Genomic DNA, 24,015 nt, shown 5'->3' with positions numbered 1-24,015 from the left:
TCACACCCCAGGTCAGGCCCTCCTCGATGTGAACTCCCAGGAAGTCTTGGTCACTTCCTGTCGTAACACGTCCGTGCACCCGGTCAGTGGTGTTAGAAAGATGGGAAATAGAAAGAGCAAGGGTGGCGCGGAGAAGGTAAGAATTCAAAAGAGGAAAGCTCTGGAAACAGACGCAGCCCAGTGTGCTAAAATTGGCAACTTTTTCACTAAAACGAGCTCGCCGTTTGAAACGACATATGAGGACGATGAAACGCGTAAGGCAAGATGTTGAACTTTGCCTGCAAATCACCGTTCAAGTTAATTATCAAGTCAATGAATTGTGTGGCGTTGTGGCATATAACATAACGTTATATAATTTAAATAATAGCATGATGCGACGCCACACAACTGGGAAACTTTGTCTTGTAGCCCCTCAAAGTCAGAAGAAAGATCCAGCACCAAGCACCAGCCATGAGCCCACAAGTCCAGAGTGGGCAGGTAGGATTGTTCATTAAGTGAATATTATTAGAATTAATATAATGAAGAGTATGGTGTAGACCTGCTCTGTATGAAAAGTGTCCTGAGATGCTAGATGATTCAGCACTATATTAATGAAACTGACCTGAATTGATCAGAAGGCTTTGTAAAAATGGGAGATTTGAGCTGAGAATTATGACAATTTTAAAAATATGATTGGGTGTCAGAAGCAGAGCCAGGAGCGAGTAGTGATGAGGGGATTGCTCCTGTCAGTATGGAAGGAACAGGTGAGCTGTTCTAACAGAGTGTGTGAACAAGCAAGCATTAGTTCCAATATAACCACTTTCTATGCCCAAACAATAGTAGTGACCCATTATATTTTTTGATTTTAATAATAATATGTTGTGATCTAAAGTGGGCCGGTCTGAGGCATGAAACTCCAGGGCTGAAAATGAGTCCCACTCCGGCTCTGGTCGTAGGATAAACCTGATGGGTGTGATCCATCCTCAGCTTCATCGTTAACTGAACCTGAAGAAAGTTGAAACCTTATGGTCTGCTTTAAAGCCCCGCACTTCAGCCCAGCTTTAAGTCTGGAACTGGCACCTGACTTGAGTATTTTCATTTTGTTGCCAGTTTAGACTTTCAGTGCGCCACATTTCAGCAGAATATTGCACTTTTTACTGCATTACATATATTTGATGATAAAACAACAAATTATAGCATTACAAATAGTTTGTAAACAATTATTTCTTTCTTTAGCAAAATAGTTTAAGTTGAATTAACTATCAATGTACCATTTATTAATGACCGTTATTGTAAAGTGTTACCGGGGTGCATTTTGATGACATCACATTTACAGAAAATGAAGGTGGTGTTCGTAGGAAAGGCTAACAAAGACAACCCTGTGCACTCATTTGGTGGGTTAGGATTTGTAATTTAGTGTAAAATTTCCCTCTCATATTAGTTTGCATACTCCCATAAATATTCACTCATATTGAGGAAGTTAACTTGCCAGGGCAGGTGTGCGGTTTACAGAGATGAAAAGTGATAACTGCAGTGTGTGTGTGTGTGTTGGAGCATATTCCACAATCACTTCTCAAATTATTATTATCATAGTATCACATATTTTCCCTGTGTAGTAGTATGATGATGAGATATGATGAGAACCACAGCTTTACACAGAATACAGCCTCACCCTCCTACTCTGAGGGTAATTCAAAGGCCGGTTGTATATATAGGAAGTTGGGATTTTAAGGAACTGAACCTGAAACTGCATTCTTAGAAAGTCAAGGTCCATTTCTGTTCAGATGATGCAATGCATGCGTCCATGCATGTCTGATGCATGAACAACCAAGTGACAGCATCCCAGTTGCGTCAGTTTAGTTGTGTCATGCTGTAGTAATTTGTGAAATAAACTGTGTATACTGAACTTATCACTTTGATGAGCAACAGGGCTCGGGTTTAAATAGGACAAAGACGAATGACCAAGTGAACTAATCATTATGACGGTTGGGTAGAACATATGAAAAAATAGCACTTCCTCTCTAGAGTCAGGTCATTAATAGATCACACCTTAAGGTGTTGGTATGCTTATGAAAAAAAGTGTTTTTCATGAGTGATTAAGTGTCTAGTTTTAGTTGTTGGTGGGTTGCCCCGTGAACTAATCAGGAATGGTCAAGGGAAAGTCCAATCCTATGTTTGACATGGTGACACTTTCACTTTTTCTGTGATTGTGTGTGTACATGACTGCACATATATTTACACAGTATGCATTTTTTTTCTTTTTATCTCATCTATTTCATTAGAGGTTGCTAGACTGTATTTCAGCGAAAACAGTGGGCAACTCCATACCACCCACAGTGAACCCATTATCTCTAACCATCTAGCAGGTTCTTAGTAAATCGAAACACACGCGTATTGATTAAATTTGACATGCAAAGTGTGGAGGAAATAGATTTCCATCCCCACAAAGTCCTGACAGGTCTCTTATCTGATCTGGCAATTTGAGTCCAGTTTCAGTCTAACCTCACAAGAGAAATGATGTGATGATGTGTTATTCTAGTTTTTGGGTGAGTCTTTTGACCACTCATGCCAAAGATATAAGATGAGGTCTGGGCAGTAGCAAGAGCATATCATCATCAAGACTGCTCAGGCTGAACTTCTGCTTAAGACTTCTTCAAAGGGCCGGTGTCACTTTTTCCAAACAGTAAGAGAAGCCTCATCAAAGCTACTTGGTGCTGATGGTAAAGTTGCATTTATTATATTGTTAATCCCTACCTTATATGCTCTATTCTGATTCTATTTGATACATTTTATTAGGTTGAGGCCAATCATATGATCAACTATTTTCTTAAATTTTGGGCTTAATGTTCAATTTTCAGACCTCTTTGTAGTATTTACGCAGAATTTCTGGTCATTGTATTTTTCCAAAAAATGTTAAAAATCAGCTCATCGATATTGGAGAGATATTGTCTCACTGTTATTTTCACCAGGTGTAAGAGCATACAGTAAATTAATGGATAATTATCCAGAATTTACAAAAAATAACAGACAATTTTTCAATATTTCTCCTCCTCTTTTTCTCTTTCTCTTGTATTCCCAGATGACTTTGTCACTGTGGATATTTGGGCTTCTGCTGATTAGCCTGCCTGGGGCACATGGATTCAACCTCAACTCCTTTCCTGAAAACTGTATGTATGGACTGTAGTTTTGTGTGTGTGTGTGTGTGTGTGTGTGTGTGTGTGTGTGTGTGTGTGTGTGTGTGTGTGTGTGTGTGTGTGTGTGTGTGTGTGTGTCTGTGTGTGTGTGTGTGTGTCTGTGTGTGATATATGTGTGCTCATGTGTATGTTTGCTCTTGTCCACTTGTATCTGTGTGTCTAAAGTTGTGGTGGCTAAAAAGGATCATCAAGCCACTCTGACCTGTGATGTGAAGTCTGATGAGTCTATTAAATGGAAATTTAACAACGAGTCGTTGGACGATGATGAGGCAAATGGTCGGAGCCTGACAGTGAGCGAGGTGGAGGAAGCGTTGGTGGGAGAATACAGCTGCTGGAGAGGAGGAGAACAGTTGTCATCTGTTTATCTGCTGCTGGACACCGAGGGAGATGTGTCAGGTGAGATCTTCTCTCTCTTTATCCTCTTCCTAATACCTACAAAGCATTAAAGCAGAACATGAGACCTCATGTTGGGTGAATCTGTTTGTGAACATGGCCAAAGCTAGGAATGGCAAAACTAAAGTGTGACTCTGACAGCATTTACACTGTGGAGCTGCTCCATCAATAATATGCCTTAGACTGTGTTTGACATTTCTCTTCACTTTTACATCAAAGCAGACCTTATTTTGTAGTAGTGCTGAAACAAATTGGAAAATACACCCCCTTCTGCATCCCATCACGAATCTTTCCACACACGTTAAAAACTCAAAATCTTACCAAGAATATTTGTCTTATTTAAAGTGAAAATTTCTTATTTCTAGTCAAAATATCTCATTAAACTTAAAATAAGACATGATCACCTCAGAAGTAACTTGTTTTTAGACAATTTTCATTTGTTCACTTGTTTCAAGTGAAAATTTGCTTGTTTCATTGTCAAAATTTGCCTGTGGAAAAAGTGAAAATTCACTTGAAACAAGTGAAAATTAGCTTGAAACAAGTGAAAATTGTCTAAAAACAAGTTATTTCTTAGGTGATCATGTCGTATTTTAAGTGTAATGAGATATTTTGACTAGAAATAAGACATTTTGACTTGAAATAAGACAAATATTCTTGGTAATTCTTGGTAGTTTTTGCAGTGTGCAGTCAAACAAATTTTGTCATCTCTGGCCAAGAAGCACAAAAGTTCTCATATAAACTGAACCATCCTGTCTTATAATTTACAGCAGTTTATTAAATAATTTTTTTTGGCTTCAATGCCAAGACCCTAAACAGTCAAAAAGCCAAACATGCCACAGCAGCTTTGAATAACTTCAGCTGTATGTCTTCACAGACTCCCCGCTCACTTGCCGGGCGCAGTCTTACCACTGTAACTTCAGCTGTAAATGGACCAGCGAACACAAAGTAGTGCGCCTTGGACTGGGCCACAACTGGTAAGACAAAATGTAGAAAAAGACACCAACAGATTAAACCAGCATAGCCAGTATCCATTTAGAAGAAGAGCGTCTGCCTATTTGTTGTATAATGATAGAGCAGCAGGCTGAGAGACATGCACGCCCTGACAAAAAATACAGAAGTAACTGTCATTTGCATAGGTCACATCATGTCCATTTTGCTGCCTCCACAGCAGTGTTGATGAGAAGTCCTGCCACTGGGTCAAGCCTAATCTGCCCCTAGAGGGGGGATTCCAGTTTGAGCTGTATCACTCCCTCTCACCTTATGCTGAGGAAAGCACCATGCTGACAGTCACTGCTGAGGCCATCGACGAGGACTACTCCTTCCTCAGGCTGACCGAGAGATTTTATCTCAGAGAGATCAGTAAGTTGAGTGAAACTGAGCTTCAGTAGGTGGATGAAGGCAATCTCCTTCAAAAATCTCTGACAAAGTCACCGCCCACTTAGAAGAAAAAATTAATTTTGGGGTACCGTTCAAGTATTGGAATGTTCAGAAAAAGGTTGCAGGACGAAATCAGATATTTTAATGTCAAAGAGTTGGTTTGGCCCTGATGATTCAGTGTTTGTACGTGGCCTTTACTGTCAGATGAAGCAAAAATAAAATGTGTGCGCATACTGCCAAACCCTAGCTAACCCTAACCCACACTCAACAGTTAACATTTATTTCCAAAAAAAGAAAAAAAAAATTGCAGTGACAAACTTAAACATGCAAAACAAAAATGGAAAAATACAATACAAAGGAAAGGAGCAATAAGAGCAAACATCATTGGTGGTCTGTGCCTTTTTTTGTGAATAAATGTTAGCAAAAAACAATGTTTATCTAGTCATTTTATGAAAGTATGAGCAACATATCAGTGACTTTTACACAATTATTTATTACACTGAAACCCTGAATAATGAAATTCAAGTGGAAACATTTTTATTAAGATGTTCTCAGACGTTTTTTGAGGATTCTTTACTGAACTATGATTTATGTATTTATTTATTTAGAATTTATTATTATTATCTGATTCCTTACTGACACTTGTGTTACTTTTTTTTTTTTTTTTTAAACTTTGCAGTCCAACCTGACAGTCCCACAATTGTTAATTGTCAGAAGGTGGGTCACCATCTGAATGTGACCATAGAGCCACCGTCTAGCTGGTCCACTCCTTACAGCTTCTTCAATCTGGAGCACCAGATTGAATACGTGCACAGAGACGACGGCGCGGTAAGGCCTTCTGGAAAAACCCACACTCACTTGTACAAACATGTCTGACTCCTGAGCTGCAACAACGTCTAATGATCTCTCTCTCTCTCTTTCTCTCTCTCTCTCTCTCTGTCTCTCCATTGCTGTGTTTTTTTATTGTGCACTCTGCTCCCCGTCAGATTGAAAGTACGTCCTCGACTCTGATACCGTGGAAGATCAGCAGCCTGAGGGTGCGCTCCAGAGATGCCTTGGTGCTCTCTGAGTGGAGCCAGTGGACTCCCTGGAAAAATGTAACCTACTGAAAATATCTAAACCCACCGCTGTCTTGTTCTTCTTTTCCTTCATACTGTCCTGTCCATCTGGTGATCCTCACTGTCTGATTCACGGTCTGAAATAGCTCAGATGTCTCTCACGTGGTTTTCTACACCCAGGTCAATCATTTCCAAGTCATACCACACAGCACCCAACAAATCCCCAGTTTAATCATTCATGAGTTTATGTTAATAGAAACACAGTACACTGTTTTTATTTATTTATATTTATGTATTTATTGGTTCATCTGCTTATTATTTATTTAACCTTATTCTTAATTTAACTTATAAGCTGAAAGAGTGAAGGCACTATCAATACAAATAAGTGCAAGAGAAGACCTCCTTTGCAAATAACAGCACACCTAATGAATGTTCGATCATAAATACATAACATGTCTGATGATGCTGCAGAATTTTAAGATGAAATGCAAAGAGAAAGGAGTCCAGCTTAGTTTATACTGTAGACGTGAAAATCCAATGAGGCGCTTGTGCCCCTCTCATGTCTGTGTCACTGTGTTGATGTGTGTGTGTGTGTGTGTGTGTAGGTTTGTGGTTTGCCTCTGTGTGCTACAAATGGCTATTAAAAGAGCTCTGTCTTTTCCTTATATGTGTTCCTTCCTTCCTTGTTTGTGTGTGTGTGTAGCTTTGTGTAGTTGTTCCTGAATTTTCACTGCACCGGGTTCAAAGCTTTGGCAAAGGTTGAAAATTTGATGTTTAGATGGAAAATATTTGGTACTGGAAAGCTGCATCTAGTGTACCTCTGATAAGGTGAGGCAGATGATTTAATAATCTACTCTTACAATTAAAACAGGTGAAATGAGTGATTTTACTTATAATAAAAATTAGGCAGAAGCACTTATTTTTAGGTCACAAACTGTTCAGTCACTTATGCACCAGTCACAAAAATAACCCCTGTTTTAAAGTCATTAGCCTCTCTCAAATACTTATTTTAGGTGTTTCTATATAGTAATCAGCAGTTTTAATATAATTGGTACCAATGACTTAAAATTCTTACTGCTAATTTTAAGTGACTGATAGCTTTTTACCCTCTCTCATTTAGATACCAAATAATTTAAAGATCTGCCACATTTTACTAGAAATTGTTTTCATCACTTGCCGGTCAGCAATTAACAAAAGTCTTTAATCTGGTTCTACTAGCTATTATTCTCTAGCAACTATTTATTGAAAACTAGTTGCTATTCCAGTTTCAATAGTTAATGTCCCATTGTTGTTCTTTGCTAATGAATGAGGACGTGCAGTTTTTTCAAATGATTTGTCTTTATTCCTTTTTTTCCTATAAGAAATTAACAAAACACCAATAGTTGCTATTTAATTACTAAAAATGGAACAGTGACAAGAAGAAAATAATAGAAATTAGTGATTAAGACATAGTTTCTCGTAAGTGTGCATAATAAATAATAACTAGATTGGTAGAACTGCTTTGGATAACAACGAGTAACACAAAGTAAACATCTACAGTCTGTAACCATACAGGAATCAACAACAAAAAAAAAAAAAACTCCTTATTATAAAACAGAACAGAAAGTAAATGACAAAAATGAAATAAGCAATAAGCATACAATAAATGGGCTGTTAGTTTTAATTAAACTTTTACTTGTAAAAAGAGAAAAGTTCAAGTCACTCAGAAATTCTGTTACATTGATCAGTCATTTACTATCTATTATATAGCAACTAATAGTGACTAGTTAGGAAAATGTTACAAGTGAGTAAAAGACAGATATAGTGGCTATATTTACTGTAACATCTGCTTTTTAAATGATAAAGTGACCTGTGTAAGACTGCTATAGATTGCAGAGGGAAAATAGGTGTGACATGGAAAATTTGGAGCTCAATATACGCATCGTGTAGCCAAATAAAATTCATGCCAAGTGCTAAAAACAGAGAAAAATTCCAAGGCACTCTCTTATAAACAGTAAAATGCCTTTATTTGACTGGCATTGTCAAAGTGACATACTAAAAAAAATACTAAGTGCTTTTGGATCGTTGATGCATCCAACAAAAGCAAAGACTTGTGTTTGCTTTGTAAGGCTCGGCCTCAATATGTGGCTCTTATGTCTGAATACCAGTTGCAAAAAAATGGAGAATTTAATTTATTTCTTTATTTTTTATCACAGCAAGACTAGCAATGATTCAGTATTTCTCAGTGTCTGTTTGCATTGGGATAAAAGACTGGTATTTTAAGTGTTCAAGTTTTGAGATCAGTGTCAGTCTGTGATTTTCAAGCATGCTTGAACCATCACCAAGGCAACGCCAGCCGTCAGCGAGGTGACTGCCAAACTCATCTACTGGTGGCAGGTCATCTTTTGTTATTTGGTGTTTATTTTCTATTCTTAAACTCAGTTAATTGGTTTTGTGACACAAATAGGCGGGACATTGTATTAATCTTTTATTCGTCACTGTAGCTGGTGTAGTTTACCTCCTGAAAACTCTGTTGTTAAAATATAAGTAAATTAATAACGCAGCATATTATTTGGTTTAGATACACCCATGATTGTAAAGTAAAATATCTTTGCTGCAAGTTAAAGGACAGGGTGCAAAAATGAAGCACGATTTTTCTCATTGCAGGCTTTATCTTGCTATGCGCACCTATAGGGAAAAGCCCTGGAGCTTGAAATGACAAATGACACTCTCACTGTAAGAGTGGGATTTACATACAGGCCTGAGAGATGATATGACTCAGAACATCATTTTATTGCTGCTTTATAAATTTTATCACAGTAGAAACTGCGAAATTTTCTTCTTTCACACTCTAAACTTTAATTTACCTCATTGCAGGTGCATGCAGGAAAAAAGAAGCTGTGTAAATGCAAAAACACTGTAAAATACTGCTGTCCACAGCTGTCACCTGAAGACTTGCTGCACTGCAAGAAAAAGAAGAAGAAAAATAAGAAGTTGAGGACAAACTGAGACTGTTGTGTTTCGTGCACTTAACTGGATCCCAGTGTCAGAGGATAACATTTCAAATCTCAGGGAAATTAAATTTGACTTTGTCACCCTCTCAGTCTTCAAATGTGAGAGGGGCTTATAGAAGTACAAGTAAGATCTTTTTTAATGGAGCAAGGTAACTGATTTATAATCATATCTGCAGTGGCATTGTGCAACTTCATTGTGACTTTAAGTGCAAAAAGTGTTTCTTTCATTCAATGAAAAGTCACATGTGAAAACTGGTGTGTAGCTCTCCCTGTATGACCACAATTGTTTCACATGTGAACATTATGCCTGGGCCCCATTTCACATGTTCACAGGTGAGAAAGGAGAAGGGAAACCTCACGTTTCCACATATGAAAACCAATATTCATCCAATAAGCACACATGCTCTAAATTCATTTTTACATTTCATTTTGTTGTAAGGACTGATTTAATATTTCACAATGGTGGTGAACAATTAACTTAAATAACTTGTAGACCTTTTTGGTTTGGTGTAAAGCACTCCAACCATGAAACTAGAAATTGTATACTGTATAGACTTAAAAGTGGCAGCACAATGAGTGGGAGTGAATGGGAGGCCTGTTATAACCAAATGAGCTTTACTGTATTTCACAATGGCATACAACAATAAGTACAACAGCAGTGTTGTCAATAAAGTAGTATTGAAGTATAAGTCATTTCAACAAACAAGAAATTAAAAAAAAAAAAAATTGCTTGCTGCTGGACGTTTGGACCGGTTTCAGCAGGCCATGCACAGATTTTTTTTTTTCCACGTGTTTACGCTTTTTGGAAAGGAGAAGGCCTTTTAGTCAGAAATTCTGGACCAGGAATGTGATTTTTCTTTCACTTTCTCATACCTTGGAAATGTTCCAAAAAGCCCCAGTAAAAGTCACACATCATTTCTGAAGATATTTATAGCTGCAAAAAATTAAAAAAAAAAAAAAAAAACAAAAACAGCTCTATCCACATGGAAGAGAAACTGACCTTCACCTTGCAGCTGCACCATGAGAAGGGAGACAAATCATCTACAATCATCTGGACTTTTCTTTTTGTCTGAACGTCCTTAAATGCACCATAAACTCTACCTGTGCCAGCATGTACAAAATAAATATACATTTTTTGCGTCATTTTTGCCCCAGATCTAACTGTTTATACAAAATTTGGGAAGTGTACGGAAGCCCTAAAGGGCCATACATAAATATATTTTATTTCCTCCGTTTTCTCGTGATAACGAGATAATTCCTCCGTTTTCTCGCGATAACGAGATAATTTTCCTCCGTTTTCCCGTGATAACGAGATAAATTTCCTCCGTTTTCTCGTGATAACGAGATAATTTTCCTCCGTTTTCTCGTGATAACGAGATAATTCCTCCGTTTTCTCGTGATAACGAGATAATTTTCCTCCGTTTTCCCGTGATAACGAGATAAATTTCCTCCGTTTTCTCGTGATAACGAGATAATTTTCCTCCGTTTTCTCGTGATAACGAGATATTTTCCCTCCGTTTTGAATGAATGAATGAAACGTGATAGCCTGAGATTTCCATCATACGTGACATGTCATGCTGACTGACGTCTCCTTGGACACATAAAGCAGGGGTCACCAATCACGTGCCATGGAGGGCCGAGAGGCTGCAGGTTTTCATTCCAACCAAGACCTCCACCAGGTGATTTCACTGATCACCTGGAGCTAATCAGTGAAATCACCTGGTGGAGGTCTTGGTTGGAATGAAAACCTGCAGCCTCTCGGCCCTGCATGGCACGTGATTGGTGACCCCTGACATAAAGCATAAAGCTATTTCAGCCTGTGTCAGGCCTTGATTGAACAGATAAGTGATGCAGTGATCAATACTCTCCTGCTCCTCTGACATTGCTACACTGACTGATGTTTCCTGCAATAAGACAATCGCTTTGTTTTCTCGAGATCTCGATTTAATTATCTCGTTATCACGAGAAAACGGAGGAAAATTATCTCGTTATCACGAGAAAACGGAGGAAATTTATCTCGTTATCACGGGAAAACGGAGGAAAATTATCTCGTTATCACGAGAAAACGGAGGAAATAAAAATATTTATGTATGGCCCTTTAGGGCTTCCGTAGAAGTGGGCGTGTTAGTAGACTATTTTAATGGCATTTCTACTTCATTGGAGTGTGAAAAGGCCATACTGACGATTTCCACACATTATTTGAAACCGTAAACCTGCATTTACAATGTAAGTAAACCACCGGATAGGTCCAGACATTTTTTTTTCAAGAGATCTTCACTCTCTCACCCTCCACAGTCCAAGCGGCGGATCAGAGGTAAAAAAAAAAAAAAAAAAAATCCCAAGGCTACCAAGATGCAAGCTGCGGGCGTGTACGCATGCGCCAGAGAAAACAAACACGGAAGTGGCTCACGCATACGAGCGATCGCCCTCTCTCCGGCGGGTCTACGTCGACGCATGCAGACAAAAGCCCGTGTGTAAACAGAGAGGCAGCCCACGCCGAGCCTCGGAGGTGTCTGTCTGCCGTGTGACTGCTGCAAATGTCTTGAACATGGCAGCGACCGTCCGGACAGCAGCATGGACTGTGTGCCTCTGGAGTGTTTTCATGTGTTTCTGTCGCACCACAGGTGAGAAACAGAGCAGAGGCGACTGTCATGCGGTAAATAAACCGAGCTAGCAAATTGGTGGCTAGCGGCCGCGGGTCGGTGGGCATGCTAACGTGCTGGTCATGAAACTTAAGGTTGGTTTCTGTGTCACAAGTTAGGTCAAAAATCCTGTGAATTCCCATAGATCCCGTGTCACGGTTCCCTGTTGCGACCGCACTTGAGTAATCAACACTTACGAGATCGTCTGTGACAGAGTTGAGTTGTGTTTCGTTTTCCTTTGACCTCTCTGCTTCAGGTCTCGGGGTCAATGAACTGCTGTATTTCCGTGTCATCAGCCCAGAGGAGATAGGGTACATCTTCAGTGCAGCCCCTGCTAAAGACTTTGGAGGAGATTTTGTGAGTGCTGCACCCTTTGAATGAACTCTGCTGAATTTATTTATTTATTTATTTGTGGCCCAAATTGTCCTCTGTGTCTAACAAGCCGCCTCTGCACGGCCTCTCTGTTTTCTCCTTGGCTCCCAGACTTCGTCCTATGATGAGATCTTACTTGTGCCGGCCGAGCCAGCGGACGGCTGCTCGGAGCTGAAGGACAAAGAAATCATCAAGGGACAAGTCATCCTGGTGGAAAGAGGGTAAGCAGTGAGGATGTGAGCTTGAATTCATGTCATTTTCGGTGTGTGTGTGTGTGTGTGTGTGTGTGTGTGTGTATGTGTTTGTGTGTCTCATGCTTGAGTATGCATGCCCCGTGCGAGTGTGGCTGTCTTCTTCTCGGGTTCTGCTAAAGCCCCCCGGTCTTTGTCATCCCTCCCTGTCATCCTCATCATCATCATCACCACCATCATCCTCCTCGTCCTGGCTGCTTTGACTGCTGTGTGTCTGCTCATCGTCCTGTGTTTTTGTGTCTGCCTTCTGCCTCAGTCACGGCCTCCTGCTGCTCCTGCTGTCACTATCTGCTTGTGTGTTTTCTTTTGCATCATGACTGTTTTTGTTTGTGATTTCCTCACTGGGACGGCGCCTGTTGCACCCCTGTCCGGCCTGGAACAGGGTCTCCTCTCTCTGTTGTCCTTCTCAAGACCTCTTCAATTTTTTTCTCTGTTAGAGTTGCTATATTTTTGGGGGAGTTTTTTTTTCTTGTTGTCCTGTTTGTTGTAAAGCCCCTAGAGCAGGGCTGGGCAACCATGTGCCACGGAGGGCTGAGAGGCTGCAGGTTTTCTTTCCCACCAAAAACTCCACCAGGTGATTTCACTGATTACTTCACCTTCAAGCAGAGAGCAGGGACTAATCAGTGAAATCACCTGGTGGAGTTATTCGTTGGAATGAAAACCTGTAGCATCTCGGCCTTCCACGGCACATGGTTGCCCACTCCTGCCCTAGAGACTGTAAACAGTGGTATTGGACTTTAAATGAACTTGAACTTGAACTTGAACAAGACAAGAACTGCAAGGTTTTGTAACATTTGTTTTGGCCATTGACTCCCTGTCTGATTTTATTGACCAGTCTTTATGTGTTTTATTTGATTTTTTTTCTTCACTGTTTCACTCTGGGTTCATGTTTTTTTTTTATTGTTACATGTTCTTTATATTGTCAACACTATCTAAAAATGGAATTTCCCTCATGGGACAATAACCTTTCAGTGGGAAGGAAGAAAAGGACTAAGTGATTTACAGTCAACCCGTGTGCTCTAGGTCCTGTTCCTTCGTCCAAAAGGCTCGCCAAGTGGAGGAGGCAGGAGGCAAAGCCGTACTGATTGCAGATAACGCTGTTGATAATGACAGTCAGTATCTCGATATGATCACCGATGGGAGCACTGCCAAACCAAGCATTCCTGCACTATTCCTCCTGGGACGAGATGGGTAAAAAACACACACAGACACTCAAAACTGACCTTTATTACACACTCCAAGCATTAATATAATCTCATGAATCTATATTTTTTCTCCATCTGTTCCAGGCTGATGATTAGACGGTCTCTGCAGAGGCAAGCGCTGCCATGGGCTGTTATTTCCATTCCTGTCAATGTGTCTTCTTTGGCCTCCTTCCCCCTAAAGCAACCCCCATGGACACTGTGGTAGAGTTGACACACACCTACAACTGTACCCACATCCTCACTTGAATTCTCATTTCATGCAGCTACATACACACCCTGTCCGTAGTGAATAAACACACGGCTTCACACAGACCTCTTTGGTGATGCTTTAACACAAGAATACTGACTGAGCCAACAAAACAAACAGTAGGCACATGCATTAAAGCACACACACACTCACACACACACACACATACATACGCAGGCACATGGGCTTGGAGCAATGCACTTTGACACGCGTGTTTAAACAGACTTTTTGATAAAGCCTGTTTCGTCCACCAGCTTCTTTATATTCTCGTCACTGCCGGACGAACTCTTCAGAAATTACCTTCACTCATTATCAGTTCTCTGGCAGAAGCTGATTGAACTGGTCAGTTGTTTTGAGGATTAAGAGGGTTTATCTTTGATTAGAGGGGCAGACTCCAGGAGTTTCCATGCAGATGTGCTGGTTGGTTCCAAATGAGGGATACACAGAGATACACCAACACACACACACCTGAAGTGCATCATTCTTCTGTCCTCCTTTTATTGGTAGCTGGAGTACATGGTAAAGTGAAAATAACAGCATGAAGTGCTGAAACCACATTGTTTTAATGATTTATTTCCATTCTCTTCCACTAAAAGTATCTGGATCTTTGAAACACTAAGAGCAACAGTCACCAAACTTCACATATAGGTAAAAAATCTCACCCGCTACTCAGGCAACGAAATTATGCCAGTTAGGCCACAGTGTTGCTTTAGTAAAATACACTACTCACAAAAAGTTAGGGATATTTGGCTTTCGGGTGAAATTTATGGCAGCCATTCCCTAATGATACAACCTCGATGAGCTGGAGCATCAAACACCTGATGTGAATTTTGCCGTTAAACTCCTTGTTAGAGAACAGCAACTTGTGCAAAAAGTACTGAAACATTGAACAGTTGGACATGTGCATTCAGAAGTTTACAGAAGGTCACATTAAGTTCACCTGTAAAGGTTATAATGCATTTTAGGTTCATCCTGAAATTTCACCCGAAAGCCGAATATCCCTAACTTTTTGTGAGTAGTGTATTTACATTTCGGTCCATAACTCCCATAAGTGCTAGCAACGATATTCTTTTTTCCCCTGGATTTCCTGGGACCAGACACATTTATTCCTGTTTTTTCCAAATAGTTTTTTTTTTCACCAAGGTCTTCTTACAGATTTTCTTCAGATTTTACACAGACCTGGCCAAAGAAAGTTACTTTTTCAGATTTTCTTCTAAGCTATAATGTGTCCCCAAAATTTGCTTTTAACAATTTGAAGCCAAGGTTCATTTTGCTCATGGGTACATTGACATATCAAACTGGAGGTTGAGACACCTGATCAGGAGTGTTCACCAAGCTCATGTCTCCAAGCATGCTGCAGATCATCACTAGGGAGCGTTATAAATGTGAAAATGTGTAGTAAACAGCTTATTGGATTTGCACAAAATTCAATATTTCACAATCTAGGTTCATGTCTCAGTTGATGCATAAAATATTGTCATGACTGATTAAAGTGGGTTTGAGTGTTTTTTTTTTTTTTTTAAGATTTCACAGCTGAAGTTTTTGCAGCACATCGACTGAAATGCAAGAAAGGTTTGACTCACTAAACAACCAATGGTCAATTCAGAATCCTGTGACAATATATTTTTCTGAACAAACAAAATCAGTTTACATCTCAATCTCCAAAGTTCTTCTTTCTAATGCTATCAACATTTTATCAACATCAACATTTTCTGTTTGACCAAATGTTTGATCAAACGTCACAAACATTTTTTGTCAATACACATGAGTACATTCAGAGTGTGTTTTTTTTTTTTTTTTAATAGAAATTTATCACCAACATTTTGACTATTGAAAACTATTTAATACTAAACAAATGAAACCCCTCAGCTTGGCACATGTGATGTCATTGCCTCAGGTTGTAAGAATGTGTGTGTAAAGCCACGTCTCCCCAGTGGCTCATTCACCTACTCTGGGGGTACAAAGGTCCAGGGTTCAAATCCCCAGGTGGCCAGGTCCTACTCACCAACAGTGAGGTAGTTTATGTGTGTGGCATGTTTTCAAATTTGCCTAATGTGCCTGGACCTCGTAAATTACCACTTGCGGCTGTGTTTTTTGTTAAAAGGGGAATGTGTTTTCATTGTAAAAATGTCAGTAAATTCCTTCTCAAATGCATGAGTTGAGACAGGTTGGCACAGCAAACAGAGATCAGGTGACATTGTGTCCTTTTTAGGAAATAAATAAAAAACAGTGACATTTATTTGATAAAAGGCTGTGTATGCTCCCACACCTTGCCAGGCTATAGGCACATTTTGTTTACACGTGCTTTGTTCAGACTGCCGTGAGTAATAACTGGTGTTTAAGTATTTCTTAATATATTTAATAGTCACAGTGGATTCACCTCATTAAATCAAGATTTGTACTTGGGAGATTGTACCCTCTGAATGTTTGAAAAATATCAAAACGGAGGGGTTAAGGTGTGACTTAACCCTCCCTTTTTGAGGCCACAAATGAGATTTGCCCCTTTGTGTCAACTATCATTCATCTGATTTAATGTTAAATCAAGCCAGCCAACTGTGCATACGCTCTTTAAAATGTGTCCAATATCAAAGCACAGGACCGTCCTGCTTTTTGTTACTTTCTGTTAATTTGGAGCCATTTTTAGTCCAGATTAATTTGAAGGGATTTTGTTGTTGATGTTAGCTCTCTGGTGAACATGGTATCGCTTCACTTGTATCAGATCTGTTTTTCTGTGGTTTCCTAGTTTCCTCAGATGCTTTTTGTGGTTGTAAGTGATTTTAATGGTTTTAGCCCTTTACTGATACTAACAGCTTTCCTGAAACATGGCATTTATGTTTATGACCCGCAGCCTTCTGAATGGTGACCTGCTCAATAAAAGCAAAGATCATTACTTGTTTAATAGAATCATTTTGTGACATGATTATACTATGTACAGACAGCATCCATGTTTCTGTTGGGTATACACTTGATAAAAATGAAAACAAGAACAACAACTTTTTGGTTTGTGTCTTTTTAGTTGTTTGTGAAAAGGTCGAAGCTATTTAAGGAAGTGAGCAACATGTGGTCTCTGTAAGAGGTCACAACAACAATAAATAAATACTAACATGTTTTGTCACACTGATTGTTTTATTTTTCTGTCTTGATCTAACTGGACTGATGTGATTAGTGTGTCATTGCATCATTACATGTGTATGAGCACTAATATGGACTGTTGTATCTGAATTTGTTTCTGTATTTTAATCGGCCTCAAAGTGGTACAGTAAATGTTCAGCCTAACATCTCAAGAAACACACTGTAGATTGGCTGTAAATGGGAGGAACTGAATAAATGCAAAGGATGTTGTGACAACAGGTGATTAAATGGAAATCTGGAAAAAAGCTACTTCTGAACAGTTGATTGATCATATCATATCACATTCTGTTTTACAAGAACTGACGTCAACACTGGAAAGTCACTTTTATTTCAACTACAAGTACAGTAAATGCACAATTTCACTGACTATTGAACATTTACTATAGTAACCTGATGACAGGCCACCTAATACAGATGGAGCACGGTTGATAAACCCTTCAACTGGACATCCAGGTGTGATTTAAAAAAAAAAAAAAAAGTTCCAAAAGAACAGCCTGGAATAACCTTTTAATCATTTTTACCTAAGATGATTAATGCCAGTATTGTCTCAGATTATGATACGCAAAGCAGACATTTTTACAGATTTTACCAAATTTTTAAGCTGACTTCCACCACTTATTTGTTTAAACCCCATAATTATCCACTTTTTTTTTTCTTTGCTTAATGTGGCGTGCAGATGGTGCTATGGTGATGGTGAGAGGCTACAGGTAGTCACCGAATGCAAATACCTTGGAATTACCCTGGATTGCAACTTGACATTCAAAAAACACGTCAAAAAGGTCACACAAAAGGTCAAATACAATCTCTCAAACTTCCGATATATCAGAAACAGCTTGAACATTGAAGCTTCAACACTGTATTTCAATACCATTATCATGTCACATCTCACCTATTGTCTCACAAGCTGGTCTCAAGCCTGCAAAACAACCCTAGCACCAATACATCCAGTGTACAAACAGGCTCTGAAGGCCCTGGACCAGAAACCTGTCCGTCACCATCACTGTAGCATTCTAACTAAGCACAAACTACTAAGCTTTTGACAACATCAAGCTAATGGATGCCAGTCTGTCCTACAAAATACAAAATGGCCTGGCCCCACCACCACTCTCTGAGCAGCAGACTCGCTAGATCTGCCATAGCGGGTGATTTTGCCATTCCCTTAAAGAAAAGCACATTTAGCCAGTCAGCCTTCTCGGTGAGAGCCGCAAAAACACGGAATTCCATACCACCACTCAATCGCAATATTAGAACTCTCAGGTCATTCAAACACATTCTCAAAACATGGCTAAGAAACAACTATACATGCGACCATAACAGCCCTACTTAATCCAACCGTACCCGTCTGTTTGCCTGCATGTCTGTATATGTTTATGCTTATATGCTTATGCTTTACATATCCGCAATTGTCCGTGCCTATGCGTCTGTCAGTGTGTGCGCTGTCATGCTACTCCAGTGTTTGTTGTCTGCATACATGTTGTAGCCTACATATGTTGTGTCCGCAAATGTCTGTGCCCCTACATCAGTCTGTGCATGCTGCCACCCTTACCTGATATTTGTCTGTCTGCACACATGTTGCTCATGTTCATATGGTGAATGTGCTTGTTGTGTTAATGTGCTGCTATGTTTTATGTACCTTTTCTTTCATTTTTTTTTAACCTTGTTTTTAACCAGTTAACTAATCTGCATGCTTTTGTGCTTTTTAACTTGGCTTCTCTTCTTCTAGCTCTTGCCTATTTAACATCACGGCCCAGGGACTACAGTTGAAAATTAGCTTTGGCTACCACTGACACATTTACAGCTGTTGCAGATGTTAATTAATGTGTACTGTCCCTGTTCAAATAAAGTCTAAAAAAAAAAAAAAAAAAAAAAAAAAAAAAAATAGCCCAGGAGAAATGAATTGTATTGTAAAGATTATAAAGACCAAATTCATCAAAATTTAAACCAAAAAAGCATCACGGGGGAAATTAGATATGGAAACTATGACTTTTTTTCATCATGAAAAATAATCTTAATGTTTCTTAACTGTACAAATAAAATAGTCACAATCCCAGTAACAGTTCATCAAAAATGCAATTGATGCAAATTGGATATAATGTATTTTGGAGGTGAAGGTGAGGTGTTTTTGTAGTTAAAGCAGGCTACATAGCCTTTTTTTTTTTTTTTTTTTTTTTTTAATTCCCAAATCAAGATTAAGAATCGAAACAGCTCATTCCTATAAAATAACTCCCCTTTTTCATAATCTGAAAAGCTGATCTAAAAAAAAGGACGAGACATTGGGGACATTTTGACAAAATTATTGCATCAAGATACAAAGTGTTGAAAAGATTCCAGTGACATGAGGGAATGTGTGCGGACACCACGGCGTTTACTGGGGAAATAATAAAGTATTTAGTCACCATTTATAACACAATATTTTCATGCCACCAACCTTTTCGGACACTTGCAGCAGATTTTGCTCCATATAGTTTCCCACACGGCCGTCTTCAGAGACGGGCTCGCCCACAGGTACAGGGACGGCGTGCACAGCGCGTTGGCCCTGGACAAAATGTTTAGTGGGCTTTCTGCCTCGTTTCTAAACTGTGCGCCGCTCCCTACTCCCAGCGACCCAATCGAGTTCAGCATGGCCGGGGACCACAGCACCAGGAAAAAGATAACAACTAACACAATAATCAACAACGACTCCTTCTTGCTGTCTCTTTCTGGGCTCGGTGGCTCTCGCTGGAGCTGATACTTGGCGACCAAGAGCAGTTTAATGGTCATGGTCACATTCACGATAATGATTATCTGTATACCTACTCTGCTGTACAATGAGATCTCGATGGCTTTAGACACTGGGACCAGCTGCTGTATGAGTAACTGGACATAGACGTGCAACCAGCTGTACACGTTGACGCACACAATAATGCGTCTGGTGATAAACCGCGCGTAAAAGAATGGATGGCACACGGCGAAATATCGGTCAAACTGGGCAAATAAAAACGTCATCATGTTAACCCCAAGAAGTGATTGAAAAATGTTAAAAAACCCGTTTTTCTGCGGGAAGCCCCAGCGCACATCGAAGAGACACGTGTAGAAAATACTACAGCCGGTCAGCGTGTCGCATATGCTTGTGTTCAGCATGAATATAAAGCGGTTTTGTCGCAATAGGATGCGTGTGCCAAAGATCCCGATCACCACAGAGCCGGCGACCAGCACGGTACACGTCCCGAATAAGATATGGAAAATGAAGAGCAAGTAGTCTCCTGGGCTGTCAAAATCTACCGACAAAGGAAGAAGTGTTAAGTTGAGAAGGAGTGTCATTATGTGTTAGCAAAAGCAGTCTAGCCGAGCTACTAACTAGACTAAACTGCGCTTGGAGGACGATAACGCCCTAATTTTATTGGCATTTTTGGTGGCGTCTTCCGTCTTAATGTTATGGAGGTGGTTTGTGGGAGGAGGCAGTGAACGTGGCTGACAGGAGGGTCAGGTCCCCTCTGAGTTCACACCCCAGGTTCACACCCCATGGTGCTGAAACCCCAGTTTCAGCACCATGGACAGCTCATCGCGCGTTCGTCTCAGTCAAAGAGGCTTTATTGGCACGGGAAGCAGATGTTTACATTGCCAAAGCAAGTGTGGCATAAAAACAACATTACACATTGGAAATTTTAAAATTACTTATATGACTTATACAGATAAGAAAAATGGACAAAATACAAAAAATTAGACTTGCAATTTAAAAAATGAACAAAAATGTATACAAAAACAAATGAGTGAGAACGATACAAACACTGCAACCTTTTTTTTTTTTTTTTGATGAATGTGGTTAAAGATATTTGTTCTGTATGTATATGCAGTAAGAATAGCTATGCAGAGATCAGTGTGATCGGGCCCTCTGTTGTGATCTGATTTTTATTGTTACAGTCAATGTAACACTGCTTTTTAAATGACAGCATTACAGCCCAAGGAGCAACTCAAAAAATTGACAGCAGAGAAACTGCATCACTCAAACATTTCAGTTATTTCTGAGACGAAGTCTGCTACATATACTCAGTGGCTACCTCATTAGGTCCACCTGCCCAATTTAATACAATCCAATACAACTTACTTACTAACTTACTTACTTACTTACTTACTACTAACTTATTACTTTTCTGATGCCTATAATGCTCAAGTTTTCTTTTTGTCACAGTAATAGAGGTGTTCATTCACGTCTATGTTTGGCATTGAGCTCATAGTTAGTGGTGCTGTTGTACTGGACTGCATTTTATAGAGAGCTGTTTCCACTATTCTGTCCGGCTGATTGTATATAAATACGGAGGACAAAAAAATAGAAACACCCCTAACTATAATGTAGTCCAGTACAAGACCTCTGCAAACTACTACCTCGATAAGCAACACAGAATTAAATTGTCACATTCTCCACAAAGTCAACAAAAACGAAATATTACAAACTTTATTAAAAGGTAGAATTTATGGCAGAACTGCTACATTGAACTGCATTATTCTGTACAGGTGGACCTGATAAAGTGGCCACTGAGTGTATATGTAATAAAATACAAACTGAGTCATAGTGTCTTGTTCACTTTGACCTGAATGAATACTTTGTCTGTTTGGGAGAAATACCAAATATGTCTGACCAGCTATCCCTGTTTTCCCATCTCCCTTTTTTTATGAGTAGACACAATTTTGTGAACACAATTATTTAAGAACACATGATTTAAAAAAAAAAAAAAAAAAAAAAAAAAAAAATCATGATAAGTACTACAATAATTGATTTTTGGAGTACTTTTATTGAAACTTCCATAACTTTGTTGATCAAGACTGAGCTCATTCTATAGTGTCAGCTACGAGCAATATTTTAAAAATGCACTAATTATTATTACTAGCTCAGGCAACTTATTTTTCAGTCGCAGACGTCACTGTGATCACAGTCAAAGAGCACTGACAGTTTTGCACTGGGCCTTCTTATTACAGTTATAAGATGTTAGTTACTACACAGGCCCCGATAATAGTCTGTCAAACACAACTGCAACTGGTGTTTGCTGATTGTCATGGCTGTCATTGCATCTCCGCAGTCATTCTCTATCCAACTGTGTGCTGTTTTATTATTCATAAACTATTCCCCCTTAAAGTCACCAAAATACCAACTACCACTTAATTTTATTAGTTATGCTGTAGGGCAACAGTCACTGAAATATGGCCACTAGAACTGATTTTTTAATCAAGTTTTCATATCTGCCTTTGGCAGTTGTAGGCTCGGTTCATTTTGAAATGTGGAGGCCTATTAAAAAAAAAATAAAAAAAAAATCATATCATATCATCAGTATACTCCAGTACACATCACTCTGCATTCACTCAAATTACTAACATTTGAAATAGACCATCTTCAATGAAAAATGCATTTTATTTATACATTGTATAGCTTGTTTTGTATTATTATTTTAACAAGTCATTGGTAATAATGATTCATGCTCTGAACTAAACACATGCACACTTCACTGCCACAGAGAATGATTGGAATTAAAAAGTGTCAGCTTTTTATCAGGAGTTACTTGGCTTGTTTTTCCCACTTTGTTTAATAAATAATATCTTCTTATTAAACAAGAAGAGTTCGTGATGAAATAGCTTAAATGCACATGGCTTGAATAGTATTTTGATGTTTGCTCTATACTTTGTGTGTGTGCTTAATTGTTAATCGTTTTAAACTGTATGAGTCTACAATGACTAATGTGCATTGGTTTATGTTTTACAGCTGCGTTTTAGTTTACTCATATAAGTTATCATAATTCCTTCCATCAAACAGCCTAATTTCACGCATTAATAGCCTACGCTAGGGGATGCCAGTGTGAAAACAAATCTGAAAAGTTTTTAAAGTTTTTCATAGCTGAAAGGGTAAATGGAATTTGATCGAAATTCAGATTAGACGGGGACAAGAGGCCAAGCGCCATCAGACTCAGTTTGCAGATCGGAGTGACCAAGAAAGCAGCTTCACACACATGCCAGCGTTGTTTCTCCCTCGCAGGCGCCACAGTAATACACAAAAGCACATAGCTGGTGATATAAAAATGTCGCTGACGTGCCTCACATTTTGTCACCAAGTAGCTGGCAGCTTTTCAGGAGCCAGCTGAGGCAGATATTCACGTCGCACAGACTGTTGGCTGATCTCTCAGGATGGACGAAAACAGGTTTGTCTGAACCTCGCAGTGGTTTTACATGCAGTTTGCATGTGTTTTCCTGCCTCTTGCCTTCCCTTCTCTGCACAGCGGACACACTCTGCCCCACACCGTCCTCACCATGGCTCCTCTCAGAGCCGGGCTGCCCCACACATACACCGCTGGTGTGCACACCGCGTTACAACGAGCCATGATGGCGAACAGGTTGGTGGCTTCGTTTCTGAACGTCAAACCTTTACCTGCCATCAGTCTGAGGATAATATTGACAAACGAGGGGCCCCATAACAGCAAAAAGAATATCACGACAAAAATCATGATTTTCAGTGACTCCCTTTTGGTTTCTCTCTCGGCGCTAGGTGGGTCTCGGTCAAGCTGCCACTTGGCAACAAAGTACAATTTAATAGTCATGACCACTTTGGCGAACACAATAATTTGCAAACCGGCGATGCTGAAAACATACATTTTGATTGCTGTAGATTTTGGTAATAAACTAGAAATGAGCCAATGAGAATAGACATAAACCCAACAGGAAACATTCACGATTATAATTACCCGCCTGGTAATAAAGCGGGCGTAGATAAAAGGGTGACAAACAGCAAAATATCGGTCAAATTGTGCAAATAAAAAAGTCATGACATTTACCCCAAGAAGTGCAGGTAAGAAATTTTTTGTTCCGTTTCTCGACGGGTACGCCTCCCTAACGTCAAACAGGCCAAGGTAATACACTGACAGTCCGACCAGCGTATCACAAACACTGGTGTTCAGCATAAAAATGAATCTGTTTTGAAGACGAAGCGCTTTTGTGGCCAGGATCCCGATTACTACAGTGCCGGCTATGAGCACCACAGCTGTGGCGAATAAAATCTGGAAAATAAAGACGAGATAATCCACTGGAGTGCTGAAGTCAACAGAGAGTTGCATAGTATCTGTGGTGTTGGAGTGGAGCATTGTTGTGGTGCACGGTGCCGCTGCAGCGAGAAATTTATAGCGGACAGAAGAGACCGCTGAAGTGTGATGAAA

General features: G+C 39.5%; 4 protein-coding genes across 5 annotated transcripts; 2 read left to right on the top strand and 2 right to left on the bottom strand.

Annotated features, from left to right (window-relative positions):
• il12b2 (interleukin 12B 2) lies at positions 1 to 9,974 on the top strand. 2 transcript variants are annotated; one of them, XM_030059909.1, is made up of 8 exons: positions 1 to 136; positions 3,059 to 3,146; positions 3,339 to 3,569; positions 4,441 to 4,540; positions 4,735 to 4,925; positions 5,623 to 5,771; positions 5,930 to 6,040; positions 8,858 to 9,974. In XM_030059909.1, the coding sequence occupies exons 1-8, from the start codon at positions 101 to 103 to the stop codon at positions 8,987 to 8,989; spliced, it is 1,038 nt and encodes a 345-aa protein (XP_029915769.1). In that variant the 5' UTR covers positions 1 to 100; the 3' UTR covers positions 8,990 to 9,974. The 2 variants fall into 2 exon arrangements, with proteins under 2 accessions (XP_029915769.1, XP_029915770.1); XM_030059910.1 differs by lacking the exon at positions 1 to 136 and adding an exon at positions 421 to 477.
• A 1,207-nt stretch (positions 9,975 to 11,181) lies between these two features.
• Positions 11,182 to 14,429, top strand: LOC115365770 (protease-associated domain-containing protein 1). Its single transcript, XM_030060923.1, has 5 exons — positions 11,182 to 11,618; positions 11,893 to 11,993; positions 12,120 to 12,229; positions 13,283 to 13,450; positions 13,549 to 14,429. The coding sequence occupies exons 1-5, from the start codon at positions 11,543 to 11,545 to the stop codon at positions 13,667 to 13,669; spliced, it is 576 nt and encodes a 191-aa protein (XP_029916783.1). The 5' UTR covers positions 11,182 to 11,542; the 3' UTR covers positions 13,670 to 14,429.
• A 4,829-nt stretch (positions 14,430 to 19,258) lies between these two features.
• LOC115364973 (nociceptin receptor-like) lies at positions 19,259 to 20,143 on the bottom strand. Its single transcript, XM_030059684.1, has one exon. The coding sequence runs from the start codon at positions 20,141 to 20,143 to the stop codon at positions 19,259 to 19,261; it is 885 nt and encodes a 294-aa protein (XP_029915544.1).
• A 2,888-nt stretch (positions 20,144 to 23,031) lies between these two features.
• On the bottom strand, positions 23,032 to 23,943 carry LOC115364972 (uncharacterized). Its single transcript, XM_030059683.1, has one exon. The coding sequence runs from the start codon at positions 23,941 to 23,943 to the stop codon at positions 23,032 to 23,034; it is 912 nt and encodes a 303-aa protein (XP_029915543.1).
• Positions 23,944 to 24,015: the final 72 nt, after the last annotated feature.

This window comes from Myripristis murdjan, chromosome 9 (assembly GCF_902150065.1).
Source record: "Myripristis murdjan chromosome 9, fMyrMur1.1, whole genome shotgun sequence".
Classification (NCBI taxonomy): domain Eukaryota; kingdom Metazoa; phylum Chordata; class Actinopteri; order Holocentriformes; family Holocentridae; genus Myripristis; species Myripristis murdjan.
This window is presented reverse-complemented; position numbering and strand designations above follow the sequence as displayed.